The sequence below is a fragment of the Lissotriton vulgaris genome, chromosome 10 (assembly GCF_964263255.1).
Source record: "Lissotriton vulgaris chromosome 10, aLisVul1.2, whole genome shotgun sequence".
Taxonomy (NCBI): domain Eukaryota; kingdom Metazoa; phylum Chordata; class Amphibia; order Caudata; family Salamandridae; genus Lissotriton; species Lissotriton vulgaris.
Window position 1 is genome coordinate 417,134,102 of NC_141698.1, and position 16,943 is coordinate 417,151,044.

Below are 16,943 nucleotides of genomic sequence, written 5' to 3' on the forward strand. Positions count from 1 at the left end.
TGAGATTTTGAGGTATGGGCCCGCCCTGCTAAAACCCAAATGAGACCTTCATAGATATAAAATACTATGCTAAATAGGGAGGGTGAGAATTAGGTGTTGTTAATTCCTATTCATTACAGCATCTTAGTATGCTGTCACCATTCGCCTTTTATGGACTAATAACTATGCTGATAACTTTGTTGCTTATAATATGTTTGCTAGTATTGTACAAGATACTGCGTTTGAGAACCTTGCATTAGTAAAGAAATATTTCAAATATGCATGTGTCCTCATTTACTCCACGTTCTGGTTTGCAATGATTATATAACGAAAGAGTGTTCATGTGTTCCACGATACCTGAGGTAATCTAAGTTCATGTTCTGGTCTGTCTAAGCATTGGGAGTTTGTTATGACCAATGAGACACTAGCTAGCTCGGTAAGGGGATTTTGGGTACTGAGGTGAGTTTTGGGCCATCCTAATTCACTGAGGTTCCAGGTCTCTATGCACAGTTCTGTAGGAGAACGGAATTCCCGCTACATGGCACCCATACGTTGTTGGCCTTATATCATGACACTCGAGTAGTATAGCATTTAATCCTTAAACCCTTCACTGCCTTTTCCGGAAAGCGGTGGTGTCGGAAAAACCTACCTATTTTTGACATAGGTCTTTTCAAGCTTGAATCTTAACTAAAACGGTTTCCTTGAAATTTCTACCCAGTTGTGCTACAAAGTTTACTTTGTTTTTCATATTTCTTGTGCCGTCATGGCTGCCGTGGACTTCCGCAGCGTAGTCGCATTGCGGTGCGAGATCATTTGCGGATGTACAATGTGCCTTTGGAAGGCTTGGCTGTGATCATGGTGGTGAGTGCAGATGCTGCTTACCCTTACGAACTGTTTTATTCGTGGGTGACATTTCCGGAGGTGGACGCTAATTCTCGTGTGTTCCACACGTACACTCCCACGGCTGTACCTAATGAGTATACCCCGTACAGGGCACAGGAAGTTCCTATTGACGTTTGGCAGCATCGAGTTTGGTTTGGTGGCGCCCTACCCCATTTTTTAACCGCTCCGAGGTTAGGTCCTTTGTCCATTCCAGGCGCTAGTTGGCCAGTTTTGGCTGGATTTACTACTCATCCTCTACACAGCAATTGTAACGTGGCTGAACTTCGACGACTACATGTAGTCGCAATTGCCGTGATTAGAGCCTTAGTGCATTACATGGGTCGTAATCTTCCGGGTGGAGCCCCGGGGGGTGCGGCGCTTCCGGCCGGACAGGGTGGTTTGAAACTCAGTCCCGTCATGGTCAATGCCGTAATGGGCAAGAAGCCCCAGGATAAGGATGATTTTCCTTCTGGCTGGCTGAGAAATTTGACCAGCTGGAAGCTGTATTTCCTAACACGACTCCTGGTGAAAAACACCGGATTCTTACGCTTAGTTTGCCGAAAGATTTGGCCCCTGAGCTTGTTGACTGTGAGACCTGGGGTAAGACTTGTGCAGCGGTCTATGCTAGGTGCTACGGCACCCCGTCTATGTCCGTGCTGTCTACGGTCCTTAAACGTGTTCTATATGTTCACGGACCGGAGTCTGCGGTAGAATTGGGCATTCGCCTGTGTGGCACCTTTGATGTAGTTTGCGATCTGATCCTTGCTAATGTCAAGGGTGATGCAGTGAACTTTCAGGTTGCTAACGCGTTGGCAGCGCTTCCCGATGCCGAGAAACCCCGACAATTAGCGAAAATTATTGTGGCGGCTTATAAAACCGTGGGTTGCAATAGTAAGGTTCTTAAGCCTTTTTCTGTTAAAGAGAAAAAGCAGCCCCAGGGACAAACTTCGGAAATGGAAGTTCAGACCAAGTCCAAAAAACAGAATTGGCCTAAAAAACAGAAACAGGGTAAGCATCAGCAACAACAACAAACCCAGGCTTCTCGTCCTGCGTCTCCGTTGCCTGCGCAGTAGGAACGTGTTTATGACTTGCGCTATCGCGCGACGATTAAAACTCCTGATCGATTTCAGGCTTCTGACCAACGCTCTCCTCGTTCCTTTCAGGACTCATCGGCCCGACAACCGGTGGTGGAGGGGGTGGCAGGGGTCGGGGTGGCCAACAAGGACGTGACCAGCCCCGCCCGAGGAACGGTGCAGAAAAGCAGGAGGGCTCTACGCCTAAACGACCGCAGTTTGCCAAGGAGAAATTTGCAGCCTTAACAGCGCATCGTTATGCCACAGATAGTGAGAACGCGGCTTCGGAATCTGACGTGGGTTCTGACCTTGCTGGACAGCGCGGCGGATATTACCATAGTGAAAGAGGCCCTGCGTCCACTACTGAAGGTGACAGCGACTGATACTTATGTTGTGATTGAAGCAGCTGATACAAGAGTTGCTCCCCCTGATAGACTTTTTGAAATTGTCCTGTTAATCGAGGGTGACATACAGCGAACCATAAAAGGAGTATTTTGGGAAAATCGTTCGTCTACATATGACATTTTGCTTTCGGAGGCTGACTGGCCCACACCTTTTGTGCTCGCAGCTCCGCGAGGGGAGGGAGGTAATCCTCCCCAGTTTCGCGAAGACTGTCTCGAAATAGGATGCGCTGCATTTTGCAGAAGAGTGGGCTCTGGCTCTAGCACCGGCTGTGTACCGCAATCAATGTGGTTGGGATAAATTGTCCCCACGCCACGAGATTCCTTTACGGTCTCAGCCACAACCTCAACCTCAATATCCCATACGGCGTGGAGCTAAGGCTTCCGTCGCGGCTATCCTTGAACAATTGGAATATCAAGGTGTAATTGAAACATGTGTGTCACCGATGAATAACCCTCTTTTTACTGTAAACAAGCCAGACGGTTCATATCGTTTGGTATTGGATTATCGGCATTTAAACTCGCATTGCCATAACTGTGCGATACAGAATACCCACGGCTCTGCTCTAGTGAATAGTCTTGTGCTTAAGAGGTATAAAACCACGCTTGACATTTCCAATGGTTTTTATGCCCATAGATTGGATGGTCTTAGTTCCCAATGGACCTCCTTTACTTGCGGCGGTGTCAAAAAACAATTTCGGCATTTGCCTATGGGCTATAAGAATAGTCCTGGGATTTTCACTGTCCGCATTGTCTCTCTTTTGGAGAGAATCGACCCGGATGCTTGTTCGTATGAGGATGACATATATCTAACAGACGACGAAATATGGGAGCATCTGTGTCGAGTCAACGGGATTGTTTGTACCTTTGCCAACTTAGGTTACAAATTCAACTTTGCAAAATCGCACATTGCAGAGTACACAGTGTTGTTTCTGAGCTACGAGCTCAACAATGAGGGAAAGGGATTGGCTCCTCACTTCCTGGAGAAATGCGCACAACTGCGCGCTCCGACAACACTGAAAAAATTACAATCTTTACTGGGCTTTTTGAATTTCGGGAGGACATACATTCCGGAATATGCCCAGAGTATCAAGCCGTGGTATGCTTTGATACAACCATCTTTTTCCAAGTCCTGCTGGCTGCCTGAGCATTCGGCTATTCTGCAGTCTTGGCAGGCTGATCTGCTCGCTTCTAAATTCTTACTGACTCGTGATAATCAGACCAACCTGGTGATAAGAATTATCCCTGGGACTGTAGGTTTCACGTGCCTGACTTTTAATGAAGGAGACACAGTACCTATTGCTTACAAGTCACACTTGTACACTTCGGCTGAGTTGTGCTTTTCCACTGTGGAGAAAGTTTTGACGGCTGTGCAGATGGCAATTCTTAAGGAACGTGCCCTGTCACAGGGAAAGCGCATCTTGGTTATTACACTGTGTCCTGCCTTGGAGGCAGTCACTAAAGCCAGTGTACCAAATTCTAAAGCTTTGCACCCTCGGTGGATACAATGGGCTGTATCCTTGACATCCCAGGATGTCACGTTTATCTTTGACGCCTCATTACGGTCGCAGGAGTACTTACAGTATGAATTTGTTCATCCAGCTCCTTTAGCAATGCGACCCCTGGAGGATTTCCATTGCATCATTTACACTGATGGTTCGGCGCAGGTTGCGCATGGCTCTAAACATGCCTATGTTTCCGCATGCGCCATTGTGGTCGGTGCCATGGTGAACGATGAGTTCAAGTCCAGTGTTGTGCACACGCAGACACTAGGGGACTGCACGGCACAATTAGCAGAGCTTCGTGCGCTGATGCTTGCATTGGAGTACGCTGATCCTAGTGTGACAACATTAATCGTAAGTGATCTTACTACTGTGTCCAGTCTTACAATGAGAACTTGTTCTTTTGGATTCAGAATGACTTTCATGATTCCAAGGGTAGCACAATAAAACATAAGATGATCTGGGTCCGAGTGGCTGAGCTTAAAGAGCAGTTGCCACTTGTGTTTGTGATTCATACACTCGGCCATCAGCGTGTAGGAGTCCACTCTGTCGGTAACTCACTTGCTGATGAAGCGGCGAAATCTGCAGTATCAAAATTTTTTGTTGCAGCAGTTACACGGTCCAAAAGTAAAATAGATGATGACATCTTGGCGGCTGTAGCTGCCACTGAGAAGGGAGGTAAATATCCTGCGGGGTTCCCTTCGAAGTACACATACCACTTAAGTCCCGATAAGGTTCCTTATGTGAAAATTCCTGATGTTGAGGAACGGTTGATTCCCAACTCAGATCGCAGAGCTACTTTGATTACAGCGGCGTATGAAGGTGTGGCGTCTGCGCATGCGGGCGTCTCAGCCACTGTAACTCAGCTACAACAAAGGTTCTGGTGGCAGGGACTGTACAAACAGAGGCGCGATTATGTCCTTCAATGTGACATTTGCCAGCAGATTAAGCCTTCAACTGCTGCGCGTCCGCCACAAACACAGTTGTACATATCTAATAAACCACTGGGTTGCGTTTATTTAGATCACTGCGGTCCTTTTTCTTCTGATACTGCGTATAAGTACATCTTAGTAGCAGTTGATTCATGCACACGCTTTGTGTGGGTATGGCCCCATCGCAGCGCTGATTCACTGACTGTCATAAGAGATTTGCGTGTCTTTGTAGGGATTTTTGCCTGTGGTACCTTCCATTCGGATCAGGGTCCGGCTTTCGCCTCTAAGGCGTTTAAGGATGCTATGATTTCGTTGGGGGTCCAAGTCAAGTTTTCGTCTCCGTACAGACCTGAGGGTAATAGTGTAGTGGAGCAAATGAACCGTGACTTAAAGCAATCTTTGACAGCTCGAGTAATAGGCACTGTCAGAAACTGGTTGGCCCACCTTAATGGCATGCAGCGTGCTCTAAACAATCTCCCTAGAAGGTCTCTGGGTGGGCGGACCCAGTACAAAATGCTTTTTGGTATCAAGATGGATGTCCCTGACCTCGACGGTCTAGACAGCGTGGCTCAAGCCACGGCCTTTGACGTAGATGAACATTGCAATGTTTTACAGGATCCACAAAAGACCAGAGACAGTCTTGCAAAGGAACATATGCCCTCCACATCGGATGATGCCTTGCAGATCCCGGTAGTTAGCTGGCTACCCAAAGTTGGAGAACTGGTTCGAGAGAAGATCGATAATAAGAAAGAACATGGTCCTTCCTATCGAGCACCGGTTCCCGTTCTTGGAGTGAAGGACACAAGAACAGTCATTTACCACCACTTCCAGGTCGTAAGGAAAACAGGTTTATCTCTATTGACAATGTCAAGATACACAGGGTGGCCGATTCTTCATAGTATGACACCGGCAGTCTCCTGTCCTTCGATTGTGAGAAATTCTGTTTTGGCCACTACTTCTAAAGCTGATCCAGGAGTGGCCCTTGAGATGCCTGCAGTTTCCAATCCATTATTGACTGCTTATCCCGTTGATGACATTGATGGCCTAGACTATGCCTATCCTGCTGATTTGTCGATGCCTCATCTGCAAACACGTTTGGCCACAGAATCCAGATTCTCCTTTGACTCTGTTTCAGTGACTTCGAAAAGACCCTCAGGTTGTGAATTTTATGCCTCCTTATTTAAAAAACATTTTTTGATTCCCCCTTGGACATATATTTGGCTGGTGCTTTTTTCAATTTACCTTTTTATGTCAATTGATTTTGTGTTTTATTTTTTCCGTATCATCGATGGACACTATGTCGAGGAGAGAACATGCATTCGGCATCTTAATGGAACTATGGCCCCCTTTTCCTCATCACATTCAGCTCACAGACTGAGAAGAGACTTGAATTGTGTTAACATCACTGCTTGGCCAGTTCTTGGTGGGATTGTGTGGGATGCTGTTAAATTTCAAATCCATGGCCCTACAGAAGTGGTTAATGTCCCTGGTGTACTGAGAGTGAACATGGGGGATGTGGTGAAACAAAACATACGTTCTGATGATTGGGATGTTCAGGCCATAGAATCATTATTCTCTGATTTGAAATATTATGCTGCCTTTGATGCTGAAGATTTATATTTAGAATCTGCTAATTATGGTGATTTATTTTGCTTTCAACATTTTGGTAACCATTTTCTGCATAAAACGAGTTCCAGAAGGGGTAGTGTAAATTACACACAGTGGGAACATTGTCCAGCACCATTACAAGGCAGCTCCAGTACATATTTGAAGAAGTACACTTATTTTACAGACTTTAATCAATCAAGTCCTGAGTCCTTTTATTTTAGGATGACACAGAAGTCCATGTCCAAGGTTAGACTTACCGATACTAAATTGTTGTATTCGAAGTCCTTTTTAGACAAATTAGCTGTTGAGGGCTACGAGCTATGGAAGGAAACCTTAAATCGGTTTGGGGTTCTAAAAGTTGGCAGGTACAAGGCAATTAGGCTTTGCACCGTGCATGTCTCATCCCAAATCATATGTTGTTTTTAAATTCTACTATTTCCCAGACAACATGCTTTGGATTGGCTACTTCAAAAAAATTGAATACCCCTACTATTCCTGATTTGGAAGAATATTCAGGTTGGAATAATTTCACAAAGTTTTCCATTCGAGAGTTGCAAACATTATTGCATAATTCATCCTTTAATATATCCAGTCTGTATCCGAAGGGTTGGCTGATGTGGCACAGAAGCTCTGATTCTTGCCAACGTCGCTTTCTGGGCTTAACTGAAGGTTTTACGCAGGTCAGGCCTGATCCCCGTTTTGATACTGATCATATGTCACCACTTACTCCATGGGCAAATTATGTCAGAATTGGCTACAACATTCTACATTAACTGCAGTTAAACTACATCGATCCCAGTTAACTGACAATGTTGATTTGAATGATTTCATTAAAAGGCCCTGCTAGTGGTAGATCTAAACGATGGATTTATGCTGTTTACAATGAAATCTGGAAACTTTCTCAAATTGAGGCTGCTAAGCACCTGAGGGCTATTGATCAAGCTAATTTGGAAAAGGTGCTTGCAGTTGTCGATAACAGTATTAACATGCTTTCTTCCCGCATTTACACGTTGAATAATATTGTTTCTTCTGTGGTTGATTTTGTAAATGAAGAAGTGTCTGTGTTATACCATGGTCAAAATCAATTGCGTTCTGTAATGCAATTTGCATGGACCCTGAAGACACTTAAGGCAGGTAGAGTGCCCTGGAGTTGCATGAACGTGTCCTCCCTCTTTGCCCCATTTAATTTGACTAACAAACAGCGCTTGCTTTCAATGCGTGATGCATCCTTTTCCATGTTACATATTGAGAGGTTGGAATCTTTACCGTTCTCTGTAGCTGAGGCCACTGCTGCAACGTGGCTTATCCACGGATTAATCACGTTACCTTTCGCCTTGTACAAGTTTACTAATTGTATGCGATATCTCGCGATAGGGAGATATGAACCATTAGGGAGCTCATTCCTCCACGAGGCATGGTCTCTTCCGTTCACATAGAGGTGCTTGAAAGACGAGAAAGAAGTGTATCTTAATGGGGAAGAATGTACAGAGTCCCCTGACCGTTCATTGATATGCAGGCACATCCAGTTACATGGTTCCTGTAATCAGGACCGGCCTAATTTAGCCTGTGTTTTGAAAGGGACTCCAGTTCCCGCAATTGTTCCCACATTCACATTACTGGCAAATGGTAGTTATTTACTGTTGAATAACGAAGAGTGTTGAGGTTTAATTAAAGGTATTGCTTATGTGGTAACTGTATCAGAACGTGTAGTCTGTTGCAAAAACGTTCTGTATCCCCCTACACATGGGAATTCAGTTATTTCCATCTGGCCGCGCATCCCAACCTTGAAAGCGGAGTTCAATGGTATGAGTAGAATAAGAGCCCTTTTGTCTCAAAAAGAGGTGGCCCTGAGTTCGGCCCGAGAAACATTCGTCATTCACATAGCTAACACGTGCACAGATGTGCAGGCGCTTTTAAATACTGATTTACCGTTACATTTTAGCGAGCTGGTTCTTCAAATCTTTAATGCCTCCTCCACTTCTGGCCTGGCTCACTTTTTTAAATTAGTTAGCAGTGGTCTCGTGACTTCATTTGAAAAAGTATTTGTAGTCATCCCTGCATTCTTTCATTCTATATTTTCAAGTCTGTTCAGTGGCATCCCTGTTTTGCTGGCATTAGCTGCGGCCGTTTTGGTGATATTTTGCTTTATTAAGCATGGATGCCCGTCCTGCGCTGGAAGCCACAGAGCCCCTCCTGCCACTGTTTCGCAACCGGATGCTTGATTACTATGGCATCCTGCCGCTGGCGACTTTAAGCACGGCATTTGGATTATCGTTTCGATTTTCCTATTTCACATGTGTCCAACCTGTGTTTCATTGCCTGAGATGCGAATTCGAATGGGCCCTTGATTTGTGTCTCTGCTTGGCGGTGTCTCCTGACGTCGATTTTAATCAACTGATGAGTCCCGTAGTTGCTCACGAGTTGGTTTGTACTGGCGAAAGGATTATGGCCTTGGCAGCGATGCATGGACTAATGGGTCATTGGGACATATTCGCGGCGGCGCATGAGTTCTTGGCGCACAGCTTTCTTGAGAACCCACTGAGTTGTCCTCTGATGATGCTAGAGGATCCAGTGCTGGAGGAGCACGTATGTTCTTTGCCCCTACTTAACTGGATGGCTGAACTGTTTTCGGATGATGACAGTGATTTCATGCTGGAGGCTGTTGCTGCATATTTTGCATATTCAGTCGTATCCTAAGATACCATGGAGACTTTAATTATTTGGGCACGTACCTGTTTGTATTTTTGGAAGGTGCCTTTTTCTTATAAACATTTTTTTATATACGCCCCGGGCCTATTGACTTAAACTAAAGGGGCCTTATATTCAAAGTAGTTTAGACCATTCCATTTGGCCACTGTAGGCCATCATGTATGCTTTTGAAAATTAGCTTAGCTCATTATTATTGAACTCTGCTTTCATGTTATGCCCCCATTCTGGTCTTTCCTTACCTTGATTTTTGCCCGTGCTCGGATCATTGGGGGGGTGTCATATAGCTAATTCTTTTTCTATATACAGTGTTAAGTTAGCATGAGCTTATTAAATGTTTAAACGCCATTTTTCCTTTCTGCTTCATTTTGCACACAACACATAATTGTTGTTTTAGCTTTCAACCCGGAAGAGCTTTGTGATTTACTTGAGAAATAATATGTTATTGCTCTGATATCAGTTTTGCTCGGTACACTGTCTGCACAGTGAGTGCTGAAGGCTCCAAGGATACCTCGACACAATGTTGTTGTGAGGTCTGATCTTCGCACTTCCATAGACATAACACACATGCTGCTGCCAAAATCTATTCAGAAAAGGGGGTGGTGATGAACAGAGTGTCTGAATTAAGCAGACCACTCTTACCCAGTCCAAATATCAGGGCTTGATCCATCACCGTTATTTAGCTCACTGCACCATCCCAGCTCAGAACCTGGCTATATGCAAATTAGTCTGTCCCTGGCCCAGTACATCATGAGAACAGGGCAGACCAAACTACCAAGCCAATTCTTCACCAGAAAGGAGACAAGCTACCGGGGACCGGTTTCTGGCATTTCAGCCGTCGTCGGCCCGGCTTGCTTGAATCCTGATGGTGCAGTGAGCAAGGGACTCATGTCTGAGTATACCCTGCCACACCTATAGTGGCCAAAAACGATTCAGAAAAGGGGGTGGTGATGAACAGAGTGTCTGAATTAAGCAGACCACTCTTACCCAGTCCAAAGATCAGGGCTTGATCCATCACCGTTATTTAGCTCACTGCACCATCCCAGCTCAGAACCTGGCTATATGCAAATTAGTCTGTCCCTGGCCCTGTGCATCATGGGAACAGGGCAGACCAAACTACCAAGCCAATTCTTCACCAGAAAGGAGACAAGCTACCAGGGACCGGTTTCTGGCATTTCAGCCGCCGTCGGCCCGGCTTGCTTGAATCCTGATGGTGCAGTAAGCAAGGGACTCATGTCTGAGTATACCCTGCCACACCTATAGTGGCCAAAAACGATTCAGAAAAGGGGGTGGTGATGAACAGTGTCTGAATTAAGCAGACCACTCTTACCCAGTCCAAAGATCAGGGCTTGATCCATCACCGTTATTTAGCTCACTGCACCATCCCAGCTCAGAACCTGGCTATATGCAAATTAGTCTGTCCCTGGCCAAGTGCATCATGGGAACAGGGCAGACCAAACTACCAAGCCAATTCTTCACCAGAAAGGAGACAAGCTACCGGTGACCGGTTTCTGGCATTTCAGCTGTCGTCGGCCCGGGTTGCTTGAATCCTGATGGTGCGTTGAGCAAGGGACTCATGTCTGAGTATACCCTGCCACACCTATAGTGGCCAAAAACGATTCAGAAAAGGGGGTGGTGATGAACAGAGTGTCTGAATTAAGCAGACCACTCTTACCCAGTCCAAAGATCAGGGCTTGATCCATCACCGTTATTTAGCTCACTGCACCATCCCAGCTCAGAACTTGGCTATATGCAAATTAGTCTGTCCCTGGCCCAGTGCATCATGGGAACAGGGCAGACCAAACTACCAAGCCAATTCTTCACCAGAAAGGAGACAAGCTACCGGGGACCGGTTTCTGGCATTTCAGCCGTCGTCGGCCCGGCTTGCTTGAATCCTGATGGTGCAGTGAGCAAGGGACTCATGTCTGAGTATACCCTGCCACACCTATAGTGGTAAAAAACGATTCAGAAAAGGGGGTGGTGATGAACAGAGTGTCTGAATTAAGCAGACTACTCTTACCCAGTCCAAAGATCAGGGCTTGATCCATCACCGTTATTTAAACGGTGATGGATCAAGCCCTGATCTTTGGACTGGGTAAGAGTGGTCTGCTTAATTCAGACACTCTGTTCATCACCACCCCCTTTTCTGAATCGCTGCCAAAATCTGGCTCTAGGCGGGTTTTATATTGTTGTGCTGAACACACACGTAACACACTTGATGGTGCTTCGCATGCAGAGAGCTGGTGGAAGATGATGTGATCCTCTGCCACTGAGATTTTGAGGTATGGGCCCGCCCTGCTAAAACCCAAATCAGACCTTCATAGATATAAAATACTATGCTAAATAGGGAGGGTGAGAATTAGGTGTTGTTAATTCCTATTCATTACAGCATCTTAGTATGCTGTCACCATTCGCCTTTTATGGACTAATAACTATGCTGAAAACTTTGTTGCATATAATATGTTTGCTAGTATTGTACAAGATGCTGCGTTTGAGAACCTTGCATTAGTAAATAAATATTTCAAATATGCACGTGTCCTCATTTACTCCACGTTCTGGTTTGCAATGATTATATAACGAAAGAGTGTTCATGTGTTCCACGATACCTAAGGTAATCTAAGTTCATGTTCTGGTCTGTCTAAGCATTGGGAGTTTGTTATGACCAATGAGACACTGTAGCTAGCTCGGTAAGGGGATTTTGGGTACTGAGGTGAGTTTTGGGCCATCCTAATTTACCTAGGTTCCAGGTCTCTTTGTACAGTTCTGTAGGAGAACGGAATTCCCGCTACAATGATATTATTTATTGTTTTAAAAAAAATTAATTTTAAATTTCTTTTTTACGGCTGATACCTATGTAACCTGTTTAACCCTTTTGTGTCGCTAATTCTGCTGTAATTGCTTCTCCCATGATGAACTTATACTGTATAATACTATAATGTTTTTTAACTACTGTCTTCTTTTATGGCGCAATACCGAAATAAAGATCTTTTGAATGAATGAACTTAAATTGCTGAAAACTGCTGGGTCGGTGTTACATGTAGAAGCCCACCCTCGTCCAAAACAACAACGCTGAAGCCAGGTACAAACACATTATAACCTCTTCAAAAACATGTTGAATGTGGAAACAGTATATTTTCGTCACAGGAGATGACTGGGCGAGAAGGGAAAGACAAACAGCCTGTTGCCTTTAACATCAGGGGTATAATGGCACTGTGACATCCCTGCATGAGCTATCACTCCATATGACATCATTGCTCACTGTCACTGACTATGATAATTCCCCTCCCCCGCCCATACACACACATATTTTTAGGATTTGTGCTCTTAGCAAGTGTTAATATTAATATATACGTTTGAACTTAAAAACGTAAGCACATCGGTAGGGAATGTATCCAGTCCTCAACCCTTGAAATCTAACCATCCCATTTTGCTGCAGGAATCCAGCCTAAAGAAGAAGGAATAAAACAATTAAACCCTGCCTTCCATCTGTTTTAGTAGCAACAGCTAGAAATTCAGGGTAGAAGCAGTGATGCACTAACTTTCACTTCCGGACTACAAGCTACAGCTGTTTCCGGGATAAACAGAATTCCACTTCCGGGTTCGCGCTGCTGCAGCAGAGAGGCAAAGATGGTGAGGCATCGGAGCACTGTGGACGAGAAGATGAAACTGCTGGAGGAGATTGACGGCATGGGCAACATCCAGCGCTTCATGTCCCCCCGCATGCAGACGACGCGGGCCGTGTGGAGCGTCATCAGCCAGCAGCTGGAAGACAAGGGGGTGCAGTTCTCGGCCTCTCAGTGCCGAGTCACCTGGAGGGATCTCAAGCACAACTTCTTTAAGGACCTGACGCAGCAGGGCAGCACATGGATGGTCAAGATGTCATCCCCCATCTACGAGAAACTGCTGGAGATGTGGAATAAAGCCGGTCGGCCAGAGGCCAACAAATCCCGTGAGTCTGTTCGGTTTAGTGTTGAGGTTACCTGGTTTGTTCGCCAGCCGGTTCTTTGCTCCCATGCTGAGTCGATGCCACCCCATGTGTGTTTTACAGTTCTTAAACGTAACACCAGTTTCCCGTTGCCTGTCGTTTCTTGTGGTATGTGTGTGCATGCATACATCTCTTTTTTCAATGTCTTGTGATTTCGTTTTTATTTGTAAACCTCTTTTTTTGCAGGTGTGTGCATGTTTCATTATGTCAATATTGGTATGTTTTACCTTCTGCCGAAATGTGTTTATTAGGGTGACCAACTGGCATGGGTGCAAATTCAGGACGGTGAGTGTAAAAATTCAGGACAATGGGTCAAAATTCAGGACAAAAATTCAGGACAAAGGGTAAAAATTCAGGACAAAACTTCGGGACATAAGGTACGTTTGAAAGAGATATCGGAGGAGGTTGCACTATAGTATATAAGTAATCCCATCTATATCCAAACATATTCATCCATTTGCAAACCTATCCATTATGTCTTCTTCCTTCCATCCAACCCCCATCCACACTTTCACTCATCCATCCATCCACCCTTTCACCCTATCCATCTGTACACTCATCCATCCTGTCTTCCACCCATCGATCCATCTAGCCATTAACCCTTTCAAAACATCCAGTCATTGTGTCACTTACTCATTCATTAACCCAGTCACTCATTTTACCACCCATTCACCTTTTCAGTCATCCATCCTTCCTCCCTTTCTCTCTCCATTGACCCTTTCACTTAGCCATCCTTCCTTCCATCCACCCATCCTTGTACTCATCCACTTGTGAATTCATCCATTAACCCTATCACTCATCCATTCTTTCACTCATCTATCCACCCATTCACTCGCCCATCATCCACCCTTTCACTCATCCATCCATCCTTTCGCTCATTATCCATCCATTCACCCTTTCATTCATCCATTCACCCTTTCACTAATGCATCCATCCATCCCTTCACTCACTCACTCGCCCACCTTTTCATATTAATTATGAGCTGAGTCTTTATCTGCAGAGTTGCATACAGAAGAGGCCCATCAAGAATTTCACCCTTGTTGTAGTTCCTAAGGCAAGTTCTAGGATAGGCCATGGGACGGACATACCCCTCACCCTCAATCTAAAATGGCGAGCTTCTTCTCCGGATATTGATGAACGCAGAAATTGAGCAGGGAGGTTGAGTTCAGTAACTTGCAGGCAATAAACACGACCCCTTAATCGGTCACAATGGACTGAGGGACTCCTAAAGTTCCAACCAGGCACAGGCTGCTGGCCGCCTCCAGTACGCGCCGGGGTCCACCTCAGATGCTTACCCCTTTATTGACCGGTGAAAGTCGAGGTGGAGAGCCATAAGGAGTCCTGGGGCAAAGGTATGGGTGCCAATTGCACAGCAGACTTCTCTATGTATGCGGTGGGGTAGGAGCAACGCAACCGATATAGCAGTGCTTCCGAAGAGCTGCTAAAGCCGGGAAATATCCCAAGCCTTGGAGCCTAAGCGCGGCTCGACCTTCTGTTGGCCATTCTTTGTACAGTGTATATACATGAATAGCCATATGAGCTATAAATTAAATACATGTGAGAGGAGGGCTAAGGAGAGATGAGGGGCACCATGGTGGGTGGTGGTCTGGGAATACATAAAGAAGGTCATGGAAGGGGCACCAACAAAGATTGATGCCTGGGCTCCACTAATGGACATAGTTTAGAGTTCGACAGTTCTTCCAGAGCCTTTGCAGCAACCACCTATAACGTTTTTGTGATACACAGTTACACAAAAACTACGCCTCATTGTTTAAAAAAAGTTTGCCATTTGCAAACAAATACAGAACAGAGACGTTTTAAGGCAAGGCCAAAGTGTGCAACTTCCAAGGACCCCCAGCTATAAAGCTCGCTCCCTCCCCTAGGAAGATATATTTCTATAATATTTATGTCTATTTATCACAACGTACGCCCTTCTCCTGTGTAGTTTTAAGGCTTGTTGGGCCCCAAGGCAACACATTTATCAGCTGTTTCTGCATGATTCAGTTTCTAAAACTTTAACATAGCTTAATATTATTGTACATTAAGTAAGCTTCAATTTTCAGAAAATGGTTAATAAAATTCACAAATGTTCCGAACAGGGGGGCTCTAAACATGTCATGCACAGGGCCACGAAAATCATTAAGATGACAATGATACAGGGCAATACCTATCAACAGTGGATCAGGAGCATCGACACTGGGTACATTGCACAACAATTACTGCTGCCTTTTACAGTGCAAACAGACAGCGGGGGACATTATCATTGCTTGCACTGGGGCCCAGTGCTCTCGTGTTACACCACCGCACACAGACCATATTTGAGCTGTCATTTAATCTATTTAATGTGTCGTGCAATGAAAAATTCTTGAAGAATAGCCAGAACTGCAGGAAAACTAAAAAAATGCATTAGGCTCGGATTCTGACATTAACAGTCCCGCAGCCTCCAATCCAGCAAAAGGAGCCTTGCGGCCTGGTCCCTTTAGGACGCGTTTTACTGAGTCTACAGGTCAGGGGTCGAGTAAGTGTCCCGAAAAATGTTAAAAGGGAAAGTCAAAACGTGCTTTGCGCGTTTCAGAAGTACCGGGGCTGGGTACATTAAAGCTGCTCTCATTGGCCCTGAATAAGGGCTAATGAGAGCCTTCCTGCACGTGCAGTGTACCTGCGAGCTCTAGGGTTGGCTGATGTCTTTCAAGCCAATCCTAAATCGCTTTTCTTGGTCTCCACAGCAAACGGTTGGGATTAGAAAGGCACATGATTGGCTGTGACCTAACAGCTGTTAAAATTACGGACAAATGGCGTCCGTTAAAGAAGCCTTCACGGACAACGGACAGACGGCCGAAATTACGGACTGTCCGTGAAAATTACGGACGGTTGGTCACCCTAGTGTTTATATGTGCATGTCAGCTTTGCTCCCATTACCTTATTGTAATACCTCTATCTTCATTTGCCTATGCACTTGTTAATTTCTTGTGGTTGCAGGTGCGGACGTGTTCTCGTTGTGCTTGAAATCTGGCTGAATTTGTACTTTCTGTATCTTATTAATGATGCGTGCGCTCTGTTGCTGGGAGGTGTATTGATTTGGGAGTCCTATTTACTGGGCACAAGTCCTAAACAATCATTGAAAATGCAATAGGTCTCGCCCTCATTTAAGTTAAAGCAATTCTGTTTGTAATTAGGTGGCTTGTTAGCTTTGCTTTTTTTGTGTCTTTCAAACGTTTATGTACATAACATGCATATGTATGTATGAATATATGTATATGTATGCATGCATTTATATTTGTATTTATATAGATATGCAGATTATAGATATGTTTATATAAACATATACATATATATATATATATAAATGCATATATATACGTATATATAAATATATGTGTGCGCGTAGAGAGTGGTAGAGAGAAGAGAGGTAGAGAGTGAGTAGTAGAGTGAGTAGTGGAGAGTGAGTAGTAGAGAGTAGTAGAGAGTAAATAGTAAGGTGAATAGTAGAGTGAGTAGTAGAGTGAATAGTAGAGTGGGTAGGACGTTGCAATGTCATTCATAACTTCTAACCTCTCCTCCCAAACACATGTCCCTTGGAAACACGCCCCCACTCAGACCTGAAGGTCACGCTCTGTAGACTCAGACTTTCACAGGTCTGTTGATAAAAGGCGGGTGAACCACTTCAATGGGTGATAACAGGAATTCCATTTAGTTCCTAGACACGGCACCCCTATTCCACCAGCTTTCAGTGCCAAGAGGGGTAAAGTGCCTGAATGGGGTTCATGTCAATGTGAGTGATTAGAAAGACGCTCACTTGCATACTGTATATGCACGCTTCCATTCTGCACAGTGCACATATTAATAGTGCTGTAAATTGTAAAAAAAATTGTAAA

At 44.9% G+C, this 16,943-nt stretch overlaps 1 protein-coding gene across 7 annotated transcripts in view; it reads left to right on the forward strand.

Annotated features, from left to right (window-relative positions):
- Nucleotides 1-12,678: 12,678 nt before the first annotated feature.
- LOC147685330 (uncharacterized) overlaps nucleotides 12,679-16,943 on the forward strand; it is a 170,618-nt gene continuing 166,353 nt past the window's right edge. For 4 of the 7 annotated variants that reach the window (XM_086941252.1, XM_086941258.1, XM_086941253.1 and 1 more), the window contains exon 1: nucleotides 12,693-13,032. In XM_086941252.1, coding sequence (XP_086797378.1) covers nucleotides 12,711-13,032 — 322 coding nt within the window. In that variant the 5' untranslated portion in view covers nucleotides 12,693-12,710. Of the gene's footprint in view, nucleotides 13,051-16,943 lie in introns of all 7 variants that reach the window. The other 3 variants (XM_086941255.1, XM_086941257.1, XM_086941254.1) reach the window with 3 other exon arrangements.